The 21,213-nt window shown below is 43.2% G+C and overlaps 1 protein-coding gene across 3 annotated transcripts in view; it reads right to left on the reverse strand.

Moving 5' to 3' along the window:
• The window catches only part of SPEF2 (sperm flagellar 2), a 231,501-nt gene that overhangs the window by 7,751 nt on the left and 202,537 nt on the right, over window positions 1–21,213 (reverse strand). For all 3 annotated transcript variants that reach the window (XM_077462869.1, XM_077462868.1, XM_077462871.1), the window contains exons 31-34: window positions 14,172–14,278; window positions 10,338–10,520; window positions 4,110–4,202; window positions 1,059–1,232 (exon numbers count right to left, since the gene is read on the reverse strand). In XM_077462869.1, the coding sequence (XP_077318995.1) occupies window positions 1,059–1,232; window positions 4,110–4,202; window positions 10,338–10,520; window positions 14,172–14,278 (557 nt within the window). The remainder of the gene's footprint in view (window positions 1–1,058; window positions 1,233–4,109; window positions 4,203–10,337; window positions 10,521–14,171; window positions 14,279–21,213) is intronic.

Here is a 21,213-nt window from a genome sequence, read left to right on the forward strand (position 1 = left end):
TAAAGAGGCAGTAAACCCTGATGGGTTTACTTCCTCTTTCATTCCCTGCAAAGGTAAAGCATAATGGACTACTATGCATCGCATAGTAGTCCATTATGTGTCACTTACCTGACACAGGAGCCAGCGAAGTCACCGCTGTCCCCTGTAGTCCGGCGTATCCTTCTTCAGGTGGGTCTCGCTGCTCCGCCGCTGTCATTCGGCGAAGCCGTCACTCCCGCGCATGCGCACGGGAGCCGCTACTCGCGGCATATCGCCGTTGACCGCGGCACGCTCAGTGCGCCTGCGCGCCGCTGTCTACCGGGCATGTGCCGTAGACAGCGGTGTCTGTCTTTCGGCAAATATCTCCTAAACTGTGTAGGTTTAGGAGATATTTCTTGGACCTACAGGTAAGCCTTAATCTAGGCTTACCTGTAGGTCAAAGTGTGTTGTAAGGGTTTACAACCACTTTAAAGCTCTGCACCCTTTCCTTCAAATGTGGGAATTTGACTATATAGTGCAGGGCTTACCATTCTAGTTGATGGGACTTCCTGAGGGATATCCAAAGCCAAACATTTTCGTTTTAGTAGAGAGTATAGGGTTGAAATTTGTTTTGTGTTCAATAGGGAAGGTTTCCTTTCACTAGCTGTTCTGGAGACACAACTGGAAGTGATAGGAAATGAGTAGAAATCACTGGGACAAGTGTCCCCATTGTCCATTGAAAGATTTAGCCTCTATTCCTGTTTTAGTGACAACTGTAAAATTTGTGATCTATTATAACTTTTTGTCCCAGTGAGAATGGTCACCAGGGAAAATAAAGAGGACAAAACTCCCTGGCGGGGACATAGAGAGCAATAGAAACCTGACAGAGGTTCTAACTCCCCCCCCCCCCCCCCCACTATATTCAAAATGAAAAATAAAAGTTGGCTTTAGATGATTAGAGAGAGACTAAAATACTCTTGGAAATCCAGGTTACAATCTCAATAGAATAAACAGTACATTCCAATAGTAGAACACACTAATAATTACAAAAAGTGTAATAAGAACTTTATACAGGGTGTATATTAGGAAATGTTCTCTACCTTCACAAGGGAGTTGTCATCTGTTTTAATCACTATTGGTTTTCCTGTGACAATACTGAGTGCTCTGTAGAATCCCTCTGTGGGATCTGGATGGGAGGCGAAGTATAACAACATAGCCACATAGTGAAGCCGAGCATGCTGGGCTTCCTGGTTGGCGAACAAGTCAAAGAAAAACTGAAAAGAGAAAACATGGAAAAAAATCAAAAGAAGGTTAACTGGCATTTCTACAAAATTGGTCCTAGTATGTATAAAGACTGATTTGGTTGATCTATGTAGTCTATATAGCGCTGGGGTTTATGCTTCTGTAAGCTTCTCTATGTAGAGAAGGGAGTATGGAAGAAAGCTAGAAAGGATCACAATTTAGCAGATTGGTTGTTTTCAGCATGGAGCACTCATATTTAACATATTTTTTTTGCTCAGAATAGTTTATGAGTATTCAGTGTTGGCACAAATGCTGGCACTAATATAATAGGAATTGTAATTTTTGTCAGCATTAGGATTATATCTAGCCTTTACGTTTGTGCTAGGGTAAGGCTAGGTTTAACCACTATTTAAAATGTAGGGCTAGAAGTTAGGCTGAGGTTTATGGCTTGGGGTAAGAGTAAGATTAAAAATGTAAGTGGAACTTTAGGCTAAGAAATTAAATTGGCCTGAACTCCCACACATGCTAACTCATTTCATGAAGCTGTAAAATGCCAGGACAGTATAAATCCCCACCCCCCAAATGACCTCTTTTTGAAAAGTAGACAGTCCAAGGTATTTAGCAAGAAGCATGGTGAGTTTTCTGAAGTTGTAATTTTTTGGCGCAATATTTTGGAAAGTTAAGAAATTAAATAAAGGTTTTTTTTTTCACAATTGTGCTTAATTACAGGGTGCTGTGTTTGGCCCAGGTACCATGTGATAGCTGAAGGCCATTTACAGCATCACAATAGTAAGTAAAACTGTCATAAATGGAAGCCATTCTTGCCTGTTTTGCTAGCATTGTAATCAGTGTTGCCAACCTACCAGATTGAAATGTACTGACATGACACCCAAAATTTACTGGCACATCCAAGTTTTTCCTGGCTTTTCCAAAAGTTCCAAAAATGACAGTTTTAAGTGCAAATTTCAGTATTTAGGCTACAAACAAGTTGCAATTTGCAAAGCTATTTAAGGTACATATTAAGGCAAAAAACATATTTCTTATTTTATTTTACTCAGCAGGGCAAAAAATTAGAATGGGCAGGCACACACACACATGAAAGTGACTCTGACAGTGAAACTAAATGCAGTGTGCATCAACACAGATGATGATGACACCTCACAACATGTTACGTCCCCTCCTAAGTCAGTGACAGTCTCTCTCCATGCCAGGTGGTCCCTTCAGTCCACTGCAGTCCAAACAACACTAACAGTCCCGCTCCCAGCTTGCCTTGTTCCTGCCTCGTAGACCCACACACAAGGCTCCAGCCACTCTGCTCAGCTCCCTTCCACCATGACTTCACACAATATGGCACCACCTCTGCCAGACCCCCCCCCCCCCCCCCTCCACCGCCGGCACTGGCCGGACACACTGTAGCAGGCACACGGATGGTCTCGGCCAAACGTCACACACATATTTTTTACTGACTACCTTTTCCTGTTACTGGCATTTACTGGCAGGAGAAAAGTGCCCATTTTTTACTGGTTGCCAGTAAAAATATTGATGGTTAGCAACACTGATTGTAATCAAGTGATTGCGATGATATCCCGGCTGCTCACAGCTGCCAGGTACTGACTACTGTCATCCGCTGTGTCTGGTCATGGGTTCGTGCCGCTGAGTGCCCCAGAGGGCGAACCAGTGCGTATGTGCTGAACAATGTACCAGTATAACAGTACATTGCTGAGCATGCAGCTACCACCCGTGAGCAGTAATGCTGAGTGCACATGGTTGGATTTTCCGATGGAAAATGTTCGATGGGAGCTTTTTGTCAGAAATTCTGACTGTGTGTAGGCTCCATCGGACAATTTCCATCGGAATCTCCGACACACAAAATTGAAGATCTGGATCTCAAATTTTCCGACAACCAAATCCGTTGGAAATTCCGATCCTGTGTACACAATTCCGAAGTTCCACCCATGCTCAGAATCAAGCAGAAGAGCCGCACTGGCTGTTGAACTTAAATTTTCTCGGCTCATCATACGTCACAGCATTCTTGACGTTCGAAATTTCCAACAACATTGTGTGACCGTGTGTATGCAAGACAAGTTTGTGCCAACATCCGTCAGAAAAAATCCCATGGATTTTGCTGTGGGTACGTCTGATCGTGTGTACGCGGCATTAATCTACTGTTAGAGGGCAGCAAGTGGTTAAAAAAATATATACAGTATTATAATGTGTTATATTCACAAATACAAAAAAAGGTGAATCCTCGCTTCAAAGTGCATCTAGATTCAGAGAAGCACACAAGGGAGGATTTTTTAAGCTTTTAAATGCAGGCACCTTAGGCAGGACATTTAAAGTGGTTGTAGATTACACAGAGATGCAACAAATCCTGCTACATAAGTTGTACCTGTCTTCCTGCAGTCTTCTCTTCTATACATCCGTTCAAAGTGCTGCATTTTTAAAGCTTGTCTGAGAGGTCAAAAGAAGGGGCCGGAGAGCAGAAATTACACTCTGCAGGGCTAAGTGAGGGGAGCTCTGAGAGCTGATTGGAGGGAAAGGACACCCCCCTTCACACAGGAACAGAGCTGAGATAGTCCCCAGTCAACTTTTTTCTCTTGGTGTCAGGAAAATCAGAAGTGATTCATACTGATAACAGAGGAACAAAGCAGCAGACAGAAATGACACTCAGTGCTCTTAATTGAAACTAGTACACACTATAGATGGATATACTTTGTTAATTTTTCATGTCTGAGGTGTACAACCACTTTGATTTGAAATGTTTAATAACCAAGAGATTCACTCTTTGGAATGGGTGCTAGACCACCAGGTGGAAAAAGCCTTTTAGATCTCTTGCTTTATGATAAGACTCAGCTCAGCTGTTCTGCCATTGATGTATTTATATATGCAGCTTCGATTAGTTAACATACCTTTATAAGATGTTCTAGCCTATTAAATGGCAGAGGTTCTGTTGGGTCTTCAGGAACCATTTCTTCAGTTTCTCCTGTAAACCACAGCTTGACCTTCCAGGAAAAAAAGAGGCCTTATAACAATATGCAAACATGGTTTCAAGATAACATATTATTAAAGTGTTACTAAACCCAGGAGCCTGCATTTACTATATCTGGTCTCCAGCAGTACACAGGACATGGGAATGAAAATATTTTAGGAAAATATAAACTGCTAAATACCTTTTCCCATCAGCAGTATATAGCAGTTGTCTTGTGACTTCTATTAATGCCAGTTAAGCACTGGTTAAAGTTTGTAGGAGGACCCCCTGACTCTCTGTCTGGACGATGCTGATTGGCCCTGTGCTGATCACATGCACTCTCCCATAAAAAAAAACAAAAAAAAAAAAAACTCTCTAGCAATACACACCAAACTGCATGTGCAGCTTGCCCTTAAGGCTCTGTTTTATCAGGAGATGGTTTGGGGATAGTGGAAGAAGGGAAGGATCAGAGAAGACAGGATCAAACAGCCTTTTTACAGAATTTTATAGAATTTACCTATTAGGTTCCACAGTGATTATAATAATCATGCTTTACTGCATATACAGACTGATTTTACTGTTGTGAGTTTAGTAACACTTTAATGTTGTAATGAAATGTATCTTTAGAACAACGCTTTCGATTACAGTGAGGAAAAACAAACACACTAAAAGACCCTTATATACAATTTAGTAGCTTATAAATAAATGTTTCCAATCTGTAGCATAGTCTTTCAATGGTCAGCTTACCCAAAACGGATACATTTTCACTTATACTTATTACTGAGGTCCATTCGATTTTGAGTCTACAGATCTGGAACATTCATATTTGGTGCAAAGGTTTAGCTTTAAAAAAGTATAAAATGAAAGGACCTCACGCTATGAAAATGGCTAAATTGGCTTAATGATAATTTTAATGATATAAATAAGCTGCTCCCCTCAAAGTGCAAAGGTGCAGCCTTGAACTAGTTTGGGGTGTATAATAGGGGACACTGTGAATACAATAGTGTCAATCTTAATGCAACAACAGATTAAATTGCATAGTGCTAAATTATTAATACAAAAAAACAAGACATAAGTGCTTCCTAGTAATGAATAAATAAGTGACAGTGATTCAAGTCCATATATCTGCTGTGATGCGACTTTAATCTTACACCATCACCAGTTGCAAAAATTCCATGTAAATCACCCGGTGGATGTGCGTGAAATGCCTATTCACCAGACCACCGTGACCTCTTTAGGTAAAAAGAAGGTCAGTTTCGGCTGCGTTTGTGGGTCAATAATCCGGCTGATGTACCAATAAGAATGTGGCTGGAAACCTTATGCTTTCTCCACCGCCATAGCCCATTAAGAAAAAGATCATAAAACGGGACCATAGTATAACACCGTTTATTTAAAAAAGGTTAATAGCATATGCTGATGTCCTCAGTGCCTTTGCCTTGCACTAAGGATATCAGCATGAGTCACCGGGCAGATGGATGGTGCAGCCGCTTTTAAACTGGCGCTTTTTTAAACTGGCGTGCGTTCCATCGCCGTAGTGTAATGAAACCGGAAGTGGCCGGAAGTGACGTGACCGGGATGCGCCTTGACATATGTTTCATCTTACAACATCAATCAAAAAGTAGTGTAATCTTTTAAAGAAAACCTTTTGACCTCAAGCCTCCACCTAATCCTTTACTGGATCCTAGGAGTGGGCACACTGGTTAACACAAGTCAGAATGCCATGTGCACAGCAAATTTCATGGCCATTAAGGCCACTTTCACACTGGGGCGGTGAGAGCGTCGGCGGTAAAGCGACACTAGCTTTAGCAGCACTTTATTGTCGTTTTAGTGGCGCTTTTCACCCCCGCTAGCGACCGAAAAAAAGGGTTAATACCGCCCGTGTAGCGATGCCGAAGCGATTTGGCAGCGCTGTCCATTCATTTTAATAGGCAGGGGCAGTTTAGGAGCGCTGTATACAGAGCTCCTAAACGGCCCCAAAGATGCTGCTTGCAGGAATTTTTTTAGCTTCCTGCAAGCGCACCGCTCCAGTGTGAAAGCACTCAGGCTTTCACACTGGAGTGACAGGAGAGGCGCTTTACAGGTGCTATTTTTAGCACTAAAATGCCTGTAAAGCGCCACAATGTGAAAGTGGCCAAAGTGGAGCTGAACTTCAAAAGTGAATATTTGCTATGTTATAGGGAACATCTAGATGTGTTAATTGTATCCAAGCAGTACCTTAAAAAATATACTCTTTTTTTCTAAATTGTTCTAAAATATAACAGTATACTTCCTGCTATGTGGAGGTGCTGAGATAGATGATCACATCCATGTAGCTGTATGTTTGCAGGGTGAGATCCAAGGCACTGTCGCCTCTGACTGCCAGTCTCAGGAGATTTGACAATGTCACTATAATGTACTGCTCACTATTTTCCTTGTTGGAGGCTCAGATGTGAGGAAGCAAAGACCTGCCTCTACCAAGATGGCAACCTCCACACACAGACACAGAGCAAAACATGTGTCATGGTGAGGCGTGGTAAGTCAGTAGTAGGTTAAAATCAGGAGAGGTATCACGGACAATACTGGTGACTGGTCATTTGCCCCCTGCCTGGCTGTTTTGTTTTGGCACAGAATAGACAACTCACTTCCTTCTAAAAAGGGGGGGGGGAGCTTACCTGGTTTTGACAGGTACCTACTCCCAGTTCTGGTTGAAACGCTGTAACAATTCAACTGGAAGTCCCCCCCCCCCCCGCTGCCTGTAACCTTCTGGGGCATGTCATAGGTCCCAGAAGGCTGCAGAACCATTCACAAAGCACAGGGTGGCTCGCTCATGTGCAATGGAAAGCCGCAAGGAATTCGGCTTGGCGCCGGGGACCCAAAGACAGACAAAGAACCGGCCCGGCTGAGCATGGTGTTGGATTCCTAGACAGGTAAGTGTCCTCTTTTTAAAACTCAGCAGCTGCTGACTTTAAATTTTGATCAAACAGACTAAAGCTTGGTGTGGATATTGAATATCGCGTGGCAAACCACATCATGCAAAGTTTTTTAGAACAGAATCTTCTTTTGGGTGACATGCTTCATGCGATTTAGTTTGCCACGATTGCTCTACGATTCATCACACGACAATTAAAAATAAAAAGGTATTATTATTGTGGCAATTGTGGCCATACCCGTAGTGTGTTTTGCCACAATTGCAGTGCAATTTGGAATTGTGCGCACAATTACAGCAATTCTGCCTGAGATCCCAAATTGCCAGATGTGAACGGGACCCGAGAATTACAAGAGTTCATGACTTTACTTTATGTTGTATTTTGTAACATTTATTTTTCTTAATAAAAAGATTTAATCTTCAAAAGCTGTCCTTTGGGAAATGTAGAGGTCTGGTTCTACAAAATAGCTTGTTGTCCCAGGAGCTGCTCATTATTACTAAAGCTGCAGTTATTTAGAAAACATGGAGCTTTTCTTATGCAAAATATGTTGCTGTTGTAGATCCAGGAGCTTACATCTATATCTAAACTCAGTATACTAAGAAAAAAAAAAAGAATTTGCTGTTTTAGTTCCAGGAGCTCAGTACACTGAACCTCCTTTTCTAAGAAAAACGAAAGTCCTTCTTGATAATATTTTTACCTTGAAATGGCTAATAACTTATTTCCTAGATATGCCAACAGCATGGTGGAGTTGTTCTGCTGAAGCAAGTTTTGGACATAAAATTTGCCGTATTGCCATTGAAGCAAATTTTTGAAGACTTGCTCATCTTTAAAACCCTTAGGGACCTTTCAGATGGGGCCCCCGTATATATCCGCTTGCACAGCGGGGATCGCCGGAGCAATCTCCGCTGAGCAGGCAGAGGACAGGTCCGTCTCTGCACACTGCGTAGGGACGGTCCTGTCACAGCGCCGCTCTCCCCTATGGGAGATCGGGTGACGACGGACCGCAGTGTCTGTCATCACCCGATCCGATCCGATGACGGATGGAAAAATAGCTTTTTCCTCCGTCACACTTTTTGGATCGGAGTGGCTCGGATGTCAGCGGACTTGTCACCGCTGACATCCGACGCTCCATAGAGCTCTATGGAGCATCCGTTCAGGTCCGCCTGAAAAACTGACAGGCGGACCTGAATGGATCATCCGTGTGAAAGGACCCTAACACAAAAGCTAAGACAAGTGAACCCTTAACTCATTGAACCGAACTATTAAAGCTGAGCTCAGGTATATTTTTTACTACAAAGTTACATTAGTCCAGCATGGACCAATGTGAGTATACATACTCCATACCTAGGAGACTGCTGTGGAAGCAGAGAATTGGTGACTACTACAGTGATTCTTTGCTTCCACAGCAATCACTCAGGTATGCAATATTTATACTTAAGCCTCATACAGATGATCGGACTTCAGACAAACTTTTCTGTGGATTTCTGTCCAAAGGGCGTTGGCCGTGAACTTGGTATGCATACACACAGCAGGACTTTTTCAGCCAACTTTCACCAAATCATGTGGTTTTTCAGCTCTTTACCACCACCCTTTGGTCAACTTCTGTATTGTTGCCTGATCTTTTGTATTGGTTCTGAGCATGTGTGTTTGTACTTTGGACTAAAGTCCTATGAACTTGTGAAAACACAATAGGATTTTGCACCATAGGACTTTTGTTGCCGGAGAGTTTGTCTGTTTACACAGCGAACATTTGTCCGATGAAAACCGAAAAAGTTTGTCCGATGGAGCGTACACACGGTTGGATTTTTCCTTAAAACAGGTAATTTGCATGTTTGTTGTCAAAAAGTCTGATCGTGTGTATGGGCCTTTACATTGGTCCAAGCTGGAAGCTTGTAGCTATGCAATAAAAGCCATACATAGAGTTTAGGTTTCATTTTACCAAAACATTAACTATTAATCTAAATCGTAAAATTGAACCTATTACTTAACATATCAAAAAACAAATAGTAAGGATATGCAATTCCTTTCCATCTTTTACTGGGTTTTTGGGGCTCTTATGCCCCGTAAACATGATCAGATTTTCCGACGACAAATGTTGGATGTGAGCTTATTGGCTGAAAGTCCGACCGTGTGTATACTACATCGAACATTTTTTGTCAGACTTTCCACCAACAAATGTTGGCTAGCAGGTTCTCAAATTTTCCACCAACAAAACTTTGTTGTCGAAATTTCCGATCGTGTGTACACAAGTCTGGCACACAAAAGTTCACGCATGCTCGGAATCAGGCAAAAGGAGCCGCACTGGCTATTGAACTTCCTTTTTCTGGGCTTTTTGTACGTCTTGTACGTCACCACGTTCTCACGTTCAAAATTTGTGCGACTGTGTGTATACAAGACAAGTTGGAGTTAACAACCTTCGAACAAAATCCCACGGTTTTGTTGTCGGAAAGTCCGATCGTGTGTAAGCCCTTGTACACACGGTCGGACATTCTGACAACCAAATCCAATGGATTTTGTCCGAAACTGTTGCATACACACGGTCGGACAAAGTTGTCGGAAAATCCGATTGTACATAACGTGATGACGTTATTTTGTTACGACGGGACTATGTTCACGCTAGTAGCCAATAGCTTTGGTCTAGGAATTTGATCTGAGCATGCGTGGCACTTTGTCCGTCGGAGTAGGCTACACATGATCGGAGTATGTCCGATCGGAGCATTTTGTCTGAAAATTTTACCGGCAAGTTGGAAAAGTTGGTCCGTCAGATATTCCGACGGAAACAGTCCGATGGAGACCACACACAGTCGGAATATCCGACAAAACGCTCCGATACGACACATTCCGTCGGAATCTCCGACCGTCTGTACAAGGGCTTACAGTCTGTTTCAGGTAACTGATCATACAGAGATTACAATTAAATAAAAATGTTGTCATATTGTTTCAACTAAAAGTTACATATCATGAAAGGCACTAAGAACACAATAAAATGTCTAAGCGGACAAAAAAGCATGTAAATGTTATTCTTTTATAAAATCCTGAAAATATATTTCATTCTGTTGTGACTAGAGTTATTTTTTAAACATAAACTGGATCCATATCACAGACCTTTCCTTTATTTCCTTAATTATAGTCCTTTTCTCCCACAATATCAATCTAGTACATTACAAAGATCCTAATTTTATAGGAAAGTAGAAAAAATGTTAAAACTATCAGTAACACCATGACAAACGCAACTGAAATCAATCACCATGAAGATGAATTACCTGACTGTAAGTTTCCTCATCGACTACGCCATACATATCCGGATCTGTAGCCTGAAATCTCTGCAGTGTCTCTAGAAGTTGGAGCAATGAGGGGTACGGCCAAGGTAAGGAGGCCGCTAACAGGAACTTACGCCAGTTCATCATGTCTGAGCCCAGTGACAGGGCCGAGGTTATTTCATGTATCTAAAATGTAAAGTTTTCAAGTAATAATATACTGTTTACAAGACATAGGTCACATTTATATATATATATATATATATATATATATATATATATATATATATCTCAGACAGTTATCTAGACGTGGTGAAGATGACTTGCTGAAGTTCAAATCATGCATTAGAATGGGGAGGAAAGGGGATTTAAGTGACTGTTGTTGGTGCCAGGTGGGCTGCTCTGAATATTTCAAAAACTGCTGAGATCTACTGGGATTTTCACGCACAACCATCCCTAGGGTTTACAGAGAATGGTTAAAAAAAGAGAAAATATCCAGTAAGCGGCAGTTCTGTGGACCAAAATGCCTTGTTGATGTCAGAGGTCAGAGGAGAATGGGCAGGCTGGTTTAAGATGATAGAAAATACAACAGTAACTCAAATAACCATTTGTTACAACTAAGGTATGCAGAATACCATCTCTGAATGCACAACACAACGAAACTTGAAGCAGATGGGCTACAGCAGAAGACCACACTGTGTGCTACGCCTGTCCGCTCTGAACGGGAAACAGGCTATAATTCACATAGGTTCACCAAAATTGGACAGTAAAAGACTGGAAAAATGCCACGGACTGAGTATTGTTGCTGTCCATTCCTTTTTGATTAGTGTACCCATCTTCTGAGGACTCCTTCCAGCAGGATAATGCACCATGGCACAAAGCTCCAATCATCTCATCACTGGTTTCTTGAACATGACAATGAGTTCCCTTTACCCCAATGTCCTCCACAGTCACCAGCTCTCAATCCAGTAGAGCACCTTTGGGATGTGGTGGAATGGAAGGTTCGCATCATGGATGTGCCACTGACAAATCTGCAGCAACTGCGCGATGCTATCATGCCAATATTGGACAAAATCTCGGAGGAATGTTTCCAAAACCTTGTTAAATCTATGCCACGAAGAAATTAGGCAGTTCTGAAGGCAAATAGGGATCCAACCTGGTACGTGCAAGGTGTACTTAATAAAGTGGCCAGTGAATGTGTGTGTTTATAGACAGTGAAGGAAAAAAATATTTGATCCCCTGCTGATTTTGTATGTTTGCCCACTAACAAAGAAATGATCAGTCTATAATTTTAATGGTAGGTTTATTTTAACAGTCAGAGACAGAATAACAACAGAAATATGTAGAAAAACGCATTTCAAAAAAGTTATAAACTGATTTGCATTTTAATGAGTGAAATAAGTATTTGATCCCCTATCAGCATGATTTCTGGCTCCCGGGTGTCTTCTATAGGGGTAATGATCTGAGATTAGGAGCACTCCCTTAAAGGGAGTGCTCCTAATCTCAGTTTGTTACCTGTATAAAAGACACCTGTCCACAGAAGCAATCAATCAATCAGATTCCAATCTCTCCACCATGGCCAAGACCAAAGAGCTGTCCATGGATGTCGAGGACAAGATTGTAGACCTACACAAGGCTGGAATGGGCTACAAGACCATCACCAAGCAGCTTGGGGAGAGGGTGACAATAGTTGGTGCGATTATTTGCAAATGGAAGAAACAAAAAATAACTGTCAATCTCCCTCAGTCTGGGGCTCCATGCCAGATCTCACCTCCTGGAGTTTTAATGATCATGAGAACGGTGAGGAATCAGCCCAGAACTACACGGGAGAATCTTGTCAATAATCTCAAGGCAGCTGGGACCATAGTCACCAAGAAAACAATTAGCAACACACTACACCGTGAAGGACTGAAATCCTGCAGCTCCCACAATGTCCCCCTGCTCAAGAAAGCACATGTACAGGCCCGTCTGAACTTTTCTAATGAACATCTGAATGATTCAGAGGAGAACTGGGTGAAAGTGTTGTGGTCAGATGAGACCAAAATCTAGCTCTTTGGCATCAACTCAGCTCGCTGAGTTTGGAGGAGGAGGAATGCTGCCCATGAACCCAAGAACACCATCCCCACCGTCAAACATGGAGGTGAAAACATTATGCTTTGGGGGTGTTTTTCTGCAAAGGGGACAGGACAACTTTACTGCATCAAAGGGACGATGGACGGGGCCATGTACTGTCAAATCTTGGATGAGAACCTCCTTCCCTCAGCTAAGGCATTGAAAATGGGTTGTGGATGGGTATTCCAGCATGACAATGACCCAAAACACACGACCTAGCCATTTTCTAGACCTTAATCCCATAGAAAATATGTGGAGGGAGCTGAAGGTTCGAGTTACCAAATGTGTCGGTCTCGAAACTTTAATGACTGGGAGAGGCTCTGCAAAGAGGAGTGAGACAAAATCCCTTCTGAAACGTCTGACCTCTGTGATTGCCAACAAGGGTTTTGCCACCAAGTACTATGTCATGTTTTGCGAAGGGGTCAAATACTTATTTCACTCATTAAAATGCAAATCAATTTATAACTTTTTTGAAATGCGTTTTTTCTTGGATATTTTTGTTGTTATTCTGTCTTGCACTGTTACAATAAACCTACCATTAAATGTATAGACCGATCATTTCTTTGTCAGTGGGCAAATGTACAAAATCAATAGGAGATCAAATACTTGAAAAGAGGTGAAAAAAAAAAGAGGTGAAAAACCTCTTGCAGTGCAGCAGCCCGCCAGTGCCCCCATTTTACTTACCAGAATCCTCTTTTTCTCACGCCGGGGACGAGCACACCAGCTCTAGCCAGTGTCTTGTGTCATGATTGGCTAGATTTATAGCAGCACAGCCATTGGCTTCCGCTGCTGTCAATCAAATCCAATGACATGTCCGCCAGGGGGCAGGGCAGAGTCATACATTCTGCGGCTATGGCGGCCGAATGCTGGACTCAGGAGTGCGCCTGCAAGGTAACCCCCTTGGGAAATTGCTTCCCCGAGGGGGTTATCTGATGCAAGGAGGAGCCGTGAGAGCCACCGGGACCCCAGAAGAGCAGGTTCGGGGTCACTTTGTGCAAAACGAGCTGCACTGTGGAGGTATGATATGTTTGTTATTTTAAATAAAAAAAAAAACCCTTACAATCACTTTAAGTAAGATCCTAATGGTAGAATTTTATTGAGAGTGAAAAACTGTAAATAACTACCATTGTGAATGTCTAAATTTGCATTCACCCATGTACATAAAGTATACTATATACAGAAACAAGGTCTTTAAAAGAAACATGTGCTTTGACCATGCAGGGCAAACCAACAAGTTTGCATTGAAACCACTTTTTCTTTACTGTCCTTTCTTGCTCCTAACCGCCTAATGTAGTGGCAGGGGAGTAAAGAAAAGGTGAATATATGCTACTGCGTAAGGTAGGACTAAATACGTAAAATTAAATATCTGTCCCAGCTTGGGCAAAACTGTAGTTTTAATGAGAATGTTAAAGTTAATTTCCAGTTTAAACCTTCATCTGCTTCTTCCATTTAGTAACATGGAGGCATTTCTTCCTTGCATAAGCTCTCTACAACCTGCAGTGTGAGCTCATTCTTCTCCTGTATGGTTGAAAGAACTGAAGACCTTAGTTGTCCTACCTTTGTGGTCACGCAACACCAGTAGGTGGAACTGAAGGTAGAATTTGGAATGGTCTCCGTTATGATTCTGAACCTCCCCTCCTGTGTCTTCTGAACTTATCTCATCAGGAGATATTGGTTTTTACAAGTCAGCGTAAAACAAATCTGAACGTTTGGAAAGGCTGAACATACCTCAGGAAGAGTAAGATGCATCCATGGATCCGGAAGAGTGTCATCTCCAAGATTCATTGACGTAAGATCCATGAGAATTTCTGTAAATTTCTTATTTGATATTATACCTACACAGGGAGAAAGCCATTGTAGTCCTTATATGCAACATATGTATCTACATGAACAGATAAGCAGTCTGATAATCCAAATATTTAATATCTATTCCATCAAATGTAGAGTAGTCCCTATTTGCAGTTAGTTGGACATGTCCCTCTGTAGTCACTTTGTAGTAAAGAAACTGCAGTAGAGTGATTTCACACTGCTGCACTGCAGTTTTGTCCCGCGATCTTGGCGCGTTTTCTAAAATGCACCAAAAGTCCTGCATGCTGCATCTTTGGTGTGCTTTCAGAATGAATGCCAAAAGTGGGGGGCATAATAGAAAGTCTATTGGAAACCGCAGGTAGCCCTCATGAAAACCGTGGGTACACCCACACTGCAGCCAAACCACAGCGCAGCAGTGTGATCGGCCCTAACTAAAAAAAAGTTACAATTCATTAGCTTATTAAAGATTTACCGAAGGATCAGGGGGGTTCCTGCTAAGTTTGACAAGGTCTGAGGATGTTGGGTTAACTCCACAGTCACAGTGTCCAATTAACTATTTACTTGTATTTAGCTAATCCTCTATATTTGATACCTTGCTTAATGTGGCAACTATGTGCTTTCTTTTGATAGCCATTTCATATATACCTTTTTACGGCTTCCCAAGTCTTTTCAGTTAACAATGAACACCCTCTAAGGCCTCTTTCACACGGACTGTCCGTTTAGGTCCGCCTGTCAGTTGTTTAGGCAGACCCGAATGTATGCTCCATAGACCTCTATGGAACGACGGATGTCAGCAGTGACATGTCCGCTGACATCCAGCCCGCTCCGATCTGAAAAAGTGTGACAGAGGAAAAACCTATTTTTCCATCCATCTGCGGATCGGTGATGACGGACTCTACGGTCCGTCTTCATCCGATCCCCAATAGGGGAGAGCGGCACTCTGACAGGTCTGTCCCTACACAGTGTGCAGAGACAGACCTGTCATCTTCATGCTCAGCGGGGATCAACAGAGCGATCCCCTGCTAGGCAGAGCGGCTCTGTACAAGCCCTTATTTTGCCTGTCTGTTCACTTTGATATATGGAGGCATGTGTGACCCTTACATGATTACCAGGGCTGCTGATGGGGGGGGGCACCGGTCCTCTTGTAGGGGGCCCAAGCACACAGGAGGGCCCACACAGGCAGGGGGATTAGTGATGGACAACAATTGTGTCTCTCTTCTTCCAGCAGCTGAAAGTTGGTCTCCCCCCTTTCTCTGCTGCCAGCTTTTATCTGATGAGAAAGAGACAGTTGTCCCTCACTAATCCCCCTCCCTCTCAGGCTGGCTCTAATGTTAACTCTGCTGCTGAGTTTATTATCTCTGTAACTTTGACTAGCCTGTATATTTTTTCATCTCATCTTCATTTTTATTTATTTACTGAGTTTTATCTTTAAGATTTAGCAGGAATTCTGTAAGTTATGTTGTATTTGTGTCAGCTAGTAATTTTAATTTTATTTTTAGCGAGATACAGCTTTAATATTTTTTAGGGGGGGGGGGGGGGCGCGGTGGGGTAGTCTGTACGGGGCCCCATGATTTCTATCACCAGCCCTGATGATTACTATACAATTGCTGTATGATTTTGATTCTCACTGCATCATTGATGGATATTTGTAATTTCTGTACTGACTACTGGTACTGTGGCTTTACTATGTATTGTCTTTTGCTGTCTTACTGTTTTTTGTAGTTACTGTACTGTATGACTTGTACATTCTACATTGAAAAACAATAAAAAATAATTTTCAAAAACAAAAGATTTACTGAAGTATGACATTTAGGAATGTATTAATCATTGTTTTTACCCAAGAGTCAATCAAATTTCACCCAAGATTTACCTATTTTGTTACAATGGAATATTATATGGAAATGGGTCAATCTTAGGTAAAGTTGTTCGAATCTTGGATGAAATAATTGGCACATAGACTACTCAAAATGAAACTAGAAGTCTACAGAGTTTGTGCAATATGGTGGCATTTACTTTAGAAATATACTTGCCTCTCACATTTTTACATGCTTGTTACTGTTAAAGAGGAAGTAAACCCTGATAGGTTTTACTTCCTCTTTTGCTCCCTGCAAAGCCTGTAAATTAAAAGTATAATGTGACACCTGCAAACTAATCCATCGATGTCCCCTGTGCAGGCTGCGTCCATCTTCGCCCATCTTCTTTCTGGGGGCTGCGGATTCTGGCTCTGTGACTGGTCGGAGCCACGCGATGTCACTCCCGCACATGCGCGCGGGAGCCGTCAGTAACAGTTGGCGCTGGGGGAAGAAATGGCACGGAGGTCCGTTTCTTCACAGCGCATGTGCCGATTACATCATTGGCGAACTACAAGTGACATATCTCCTATTTAGAAGATATTTCCACTACCTATAGGTAAGCCTTAGTCTAGGCTTACCTATAGTTAAAAGTCACTAGGGAGGGTTTACAACCACTTTAAGTTTATGCTTGAGTAGTTTAAATACAGATATGCAGATCTACAGTGCTTTGAAAAAGTTTTCTTCCCTCTTGAAATTTTCTACATTTTGTCATGTTACAAACCAAAACATAAATTAATTTTATTGGGATTTTATGTGGTAGACCAACCAAGTGGCACATAATTGTGAAGTGGAAGGAAAATGATAAATGTTTTTCAAAATTAACCACTTCAGGACCGCCGTATTGCCAATGTACGTCAACACAATGGCACAGGCAGGCACAATCACGTAAATGTACGTGAATGCCTTCTAGCGGGTGGGGGGTCCGATCGGACCCCCTCCCGCTAGATACGGCGGTCCCTTTCGGTGCCGGAGCGACCCGCGATGAGGGGATGGCCGTTGGTTTCTGGCCATCCCCTCTCGATCGCTCCTGGCCAGTGACGAACTTCCTCCCCTGTGAAAATGTAAACACAGGAGGAGGAAGTGATGTCACACTCCTCGTGGCGGTCTTTTTGAACCGGACAGCGAGGAGTGAAGACGTCCAAGTAAGTGCACCAACAGTCCACTGACACATAGGTACACACAGGCACACATTTCACCCCAGTCACCCCCCGATCACCCCCCCGATCGGCCCCCCGCCCCCCCCCAGTCACAGTGTCACTAATGCAGTGTTCATTTATTTATTGATCACTACATTTAGTGTCAGTTGTGACTGTAAAAAGTGTCAGGGCAGCTAGTGTTAGACCCCTTTAGGTCCAGGGTAGCCCCCTACCCCCCCTAATAAAGGTTTAACCCCTTGATTGCCCTCCCAGTTAACCCTTTCACCCTCTTTTACCAGTGTCACTAAGCGATCGTTTTTCTGATCGCTGCAATAGTGTCACTGGTCCCGCTAGGAAGCTAGTTTTTTTTTAGGTTCAACGCCAGGTTTTTATACCATTAGGTACCCCGATATATAACCTAATAAAGGTTTTAACCCTTTGATTGCCCCTAGAGTTAACCCTTTCACCAGCGATCGCTGCATAAGTGTCACTGGTGACGCTGGTTAGCCAGTTAGTTATTTAGTTATTTAGGTTCCCCGTCAGGTTTTTATAAAGCTTCAGGTACCCCCATATAAATACCCAATAAAGGTTTTAACCCCTGATTGCCCTTAGTTAACCCTTTCACCAGTGATCACCGTATAAGTGTTACGGGTGACGCTGGTTAGGTAGTTCGCTTTTTATAGCATCAGGGCACCCGCCATTTATTACCTAATAAAGGTTTAACCCCCTGATCACCCGGCGGGTGATATAAATTTGGTTTTAGGGTCAGAAAGGGTCTGCGTCGCCCCAGGCAGTGCTAGGTTAGTGCCAGCACCGCTAACACCCACGCGCAAAGCATACACCTCCCTTAGTGGTATAGTATCCGAACAGATCAATATCTGATCTGATCAGATCTATACTAGCGTGCCCAGCAATTTAGGGTTCTAAAAAAACGCATTGTTAGCAGGATCAATCCAGATACCTGCTAGCACCTGCGTTTTGCCCCTCTGCCCAGCCCAGCCCAGCCCACCCAAGTGCAGTATCGATCGATCACTGTCACTTACAAAACACAACACACATAACTGCAGCGTTCGCAGAGTCAGGCCTGATCCCTGCGATCGCTAACAGTTTTTTTTGTAGCGTTTTATACAGTCGCTGACAGGCTAGGTGCTTTTTTACCTGTGAGTCTCACTACTGTACCCCTAAATTTAGAGCCCAAAATGGCAAAGCGAAGGTACACTAGTGAAGAGGCCTACACGTTTCTGAGCATGACAGATAGTGAAGAGGAAGACACTGATCTGTCAGATTCAGGCTCAGAATACGAACCTGTAGAGGACAGCGCCTCCATGTCAGATAGCTCTGACGACGAAGAAGAGGTCCCTGCTATTGTCAGGCGTACCCGACCCCGATTTTCTGATGTTGTTGAGGTGCAGGAACCGCAAGTCCCTCGTCTGGAGTATAGAGCCAGTACTAGCGCCGCTCATCCTTTTGGTGAACTGGCAAGCACCAGCGGCCTAGTACACCCTGGACGTACATCCAGCACTGCAGTATCACGTGGTGACGTGGCGAGTCCCATAAGTGCAGTTCAAGCTGGCGAGGTGGCAAGCACAAGTAGTGTCCCGCTGCCACCAAGAAGAAGACAAAGACAGGCCCGTCGTACCCATAGTGCCCTTCCTGCAGAATTTGCCTATCCCAATTGGGTGCCCACCACTTCTGCAGAACCCGTACTTCCCCCATTCACTGCCCAACCCGGTATTCAGGTGGATACAGATGATTTTACGCCACTCGATTTTTATTCTCTGTATCTCACGGAAGATCTCTATAGATCTATTGTGGACCAAACCAATTTATATGCTGGTCAACGCATCGCCGCTAATCCCCAGTTGCCGTCTCTTGCCAGAGATTGGAAACCAGTTACGGTTTCCGAATTTAAGACGTTTTTGGGCCTTTCCCTCAACATGGGCACACATAAATTTATGCGGATGCGGGCTTATTGGTCCACGCATCCGGCTGACCACATGCCCGTGTTCTCTAACTCCATGTCCAGGAAACGATACGAGCAGATCTTGCGGTTCTTGCACTTCAGTGACAATGAACTTTGTCGTCCACGTGGAGACCCTGAATACGATCGGCTCTACAAAATTCGGCCCCTCATAAACCACTTCAACCAACGTTTTGCAGACTTGTTTACTCCCCAAAAAGTTGTCTGCGTTGATGAGTCCCTGGTTAAGTTTACTGGTCGCTTGTCATTCAAACAGTACATTCCCAACAAGCGTACCAGATACGGGGTCAAGCTCTATAAGTGCTGTGACAGGGCCACAGGCTATGCATGGAGCTTTATGGTTTATGAGGGTAAAGATAGTTACGTAGAGCCGGAGAACTGCCCTGATTACATAGGAAGCGCTGGCAAGATAGTGTGGAAATTGGTGTCACCCTTATTAGGAAAGGGGTACCACTTGTACGTGGACAACTATTACACCAGCGTGCCACTGTTTAGTCATTTATTTGATAATCAGATTGGAGCATGTGGCACTGTGCGACCTAATCGCCGGGGCTTTCCCCAGCGGCTTGTAGATTCCCGTCTTAGGCTGGGGGAGAGAGCCTGCTATCGGTGTAATAATTTGCTCGCTATGAAGTGGAGGCATAATAAGAATGTTTTCGTTCTTACCTCCCTTCATGCAGACACGACGGTCCAAATTTCTACGGCGACTGGTATTGTGGAGAAACCCCTCTGTGTCCACGAATATAACAAAAATATGGGAGGGGTGGACCTCAATGACCAGATGTTGGCGCCGTATCTAACTTCCCGTAAGACCAGACGCTGGTACAAAAAAGTGTCTGCTTACTTATTTCAATTGGCTTTGCTGAATGCTTTTGTGCTATACAAAACTTCAGGCGGAACATTAACCTTTCTTTTCTTCCAAAGAGAGGTTGTCACAGAGCTTCTGTATCCAGAGGGTCCTGTACCTCACCATTCCCAACCAAATGCAGTAAGCCGGCTGCATGAGAGGCATTATTCTTATGTCCTCCCGAGTACCCCTACCCAACGAGCCCCCCAAAAAAGATGTCGTGTCTGTAGCAAGCGCGGATATAGGCGTGACACCCGTTCTTATTGTCCACGCTGTCCTGGCAATCCTGGTCTTTGTCAGGGTGAGTGTTTTGAACGCTACCATGAACTAGTGAAGTATTAGCGTAGGGTACAGCATTTCACAGGCTAGGCACACTTACACAGGGTCTCCCAAGATGCCATCGCATTTTGAGAGACCCGAACCGTTACAGTTACAGTTTACAGTTCAAAAAAAAGTGTATAAAAAAAAAAAAAAAAAAAAAAAAAGTAAAATAAAAAAACCAAAAATAGTTGTCGTTTTATTGTTCTCTCTCTCTCTCTCTCTCTCTCTCTCTCTTCTCTCTAATTTTTTATACTTTACTGTTTACTGTGTTATTGTTAACCATTTTTCATGTTTTCAGGTACGCCATTCAGCTGCAGCGTGGATTTATTTATCTTGACAGCAACAGCGTTTGCTCCCACGATACATAAAGCCGCGACTCCAGTGCTGTAGGAGGTGATTTCACCACCACAGTTAAAAAAGAGCATATATGCCGAAGCATGGGGGCATAAGGGGTGGAGGAGCGATTTTGCTCCTAATGCCGCGTACATACGGTCAAAATTCCGACGGAGGGCTTGCCCGTGGAAAAGTTTGAACGTATGTACGCAGCATAACTTTTTTGCGGGAGGATGCCCCCATGCTTCGGCATATATATATTTTAGGCACAGGTTGTGTTAAAAAATGTTTTATTTTTTACTGTTTTTTTTGGCAATTGCTTTGCAGGTATGGTATGGTAAGGTTTTACTGGGATGTTACTTTGTTTTAACGTTAACCATAATTTGCTTAGCAGGTACACCATTCAGCTGCAGCGCGGATTTATTTATCTTGACAGCAACAGCGTTTGCTCCCACGATACATAAAGCCGTGACTCCAGTGCTGTAGGCGG

The sequence above is a fragment of the Lithobates pipiens genome, unplaced genomic scaffold, assembly GCF_037356315.1.
Source record: "Lithobates pipiens isolate NorthernLeopardFrog02 unplaced genomic scaffold, aLitPip1_a1.2 Scaffold_3, whole genome shotgun sequence".
Classification (NCBI taxonomy): domain Eukaryota; kingdom Metazoa; phylum Chordata; class Amphibia; order Anura; family Ranidae; genus Lithobates; species Lithobates pipiens.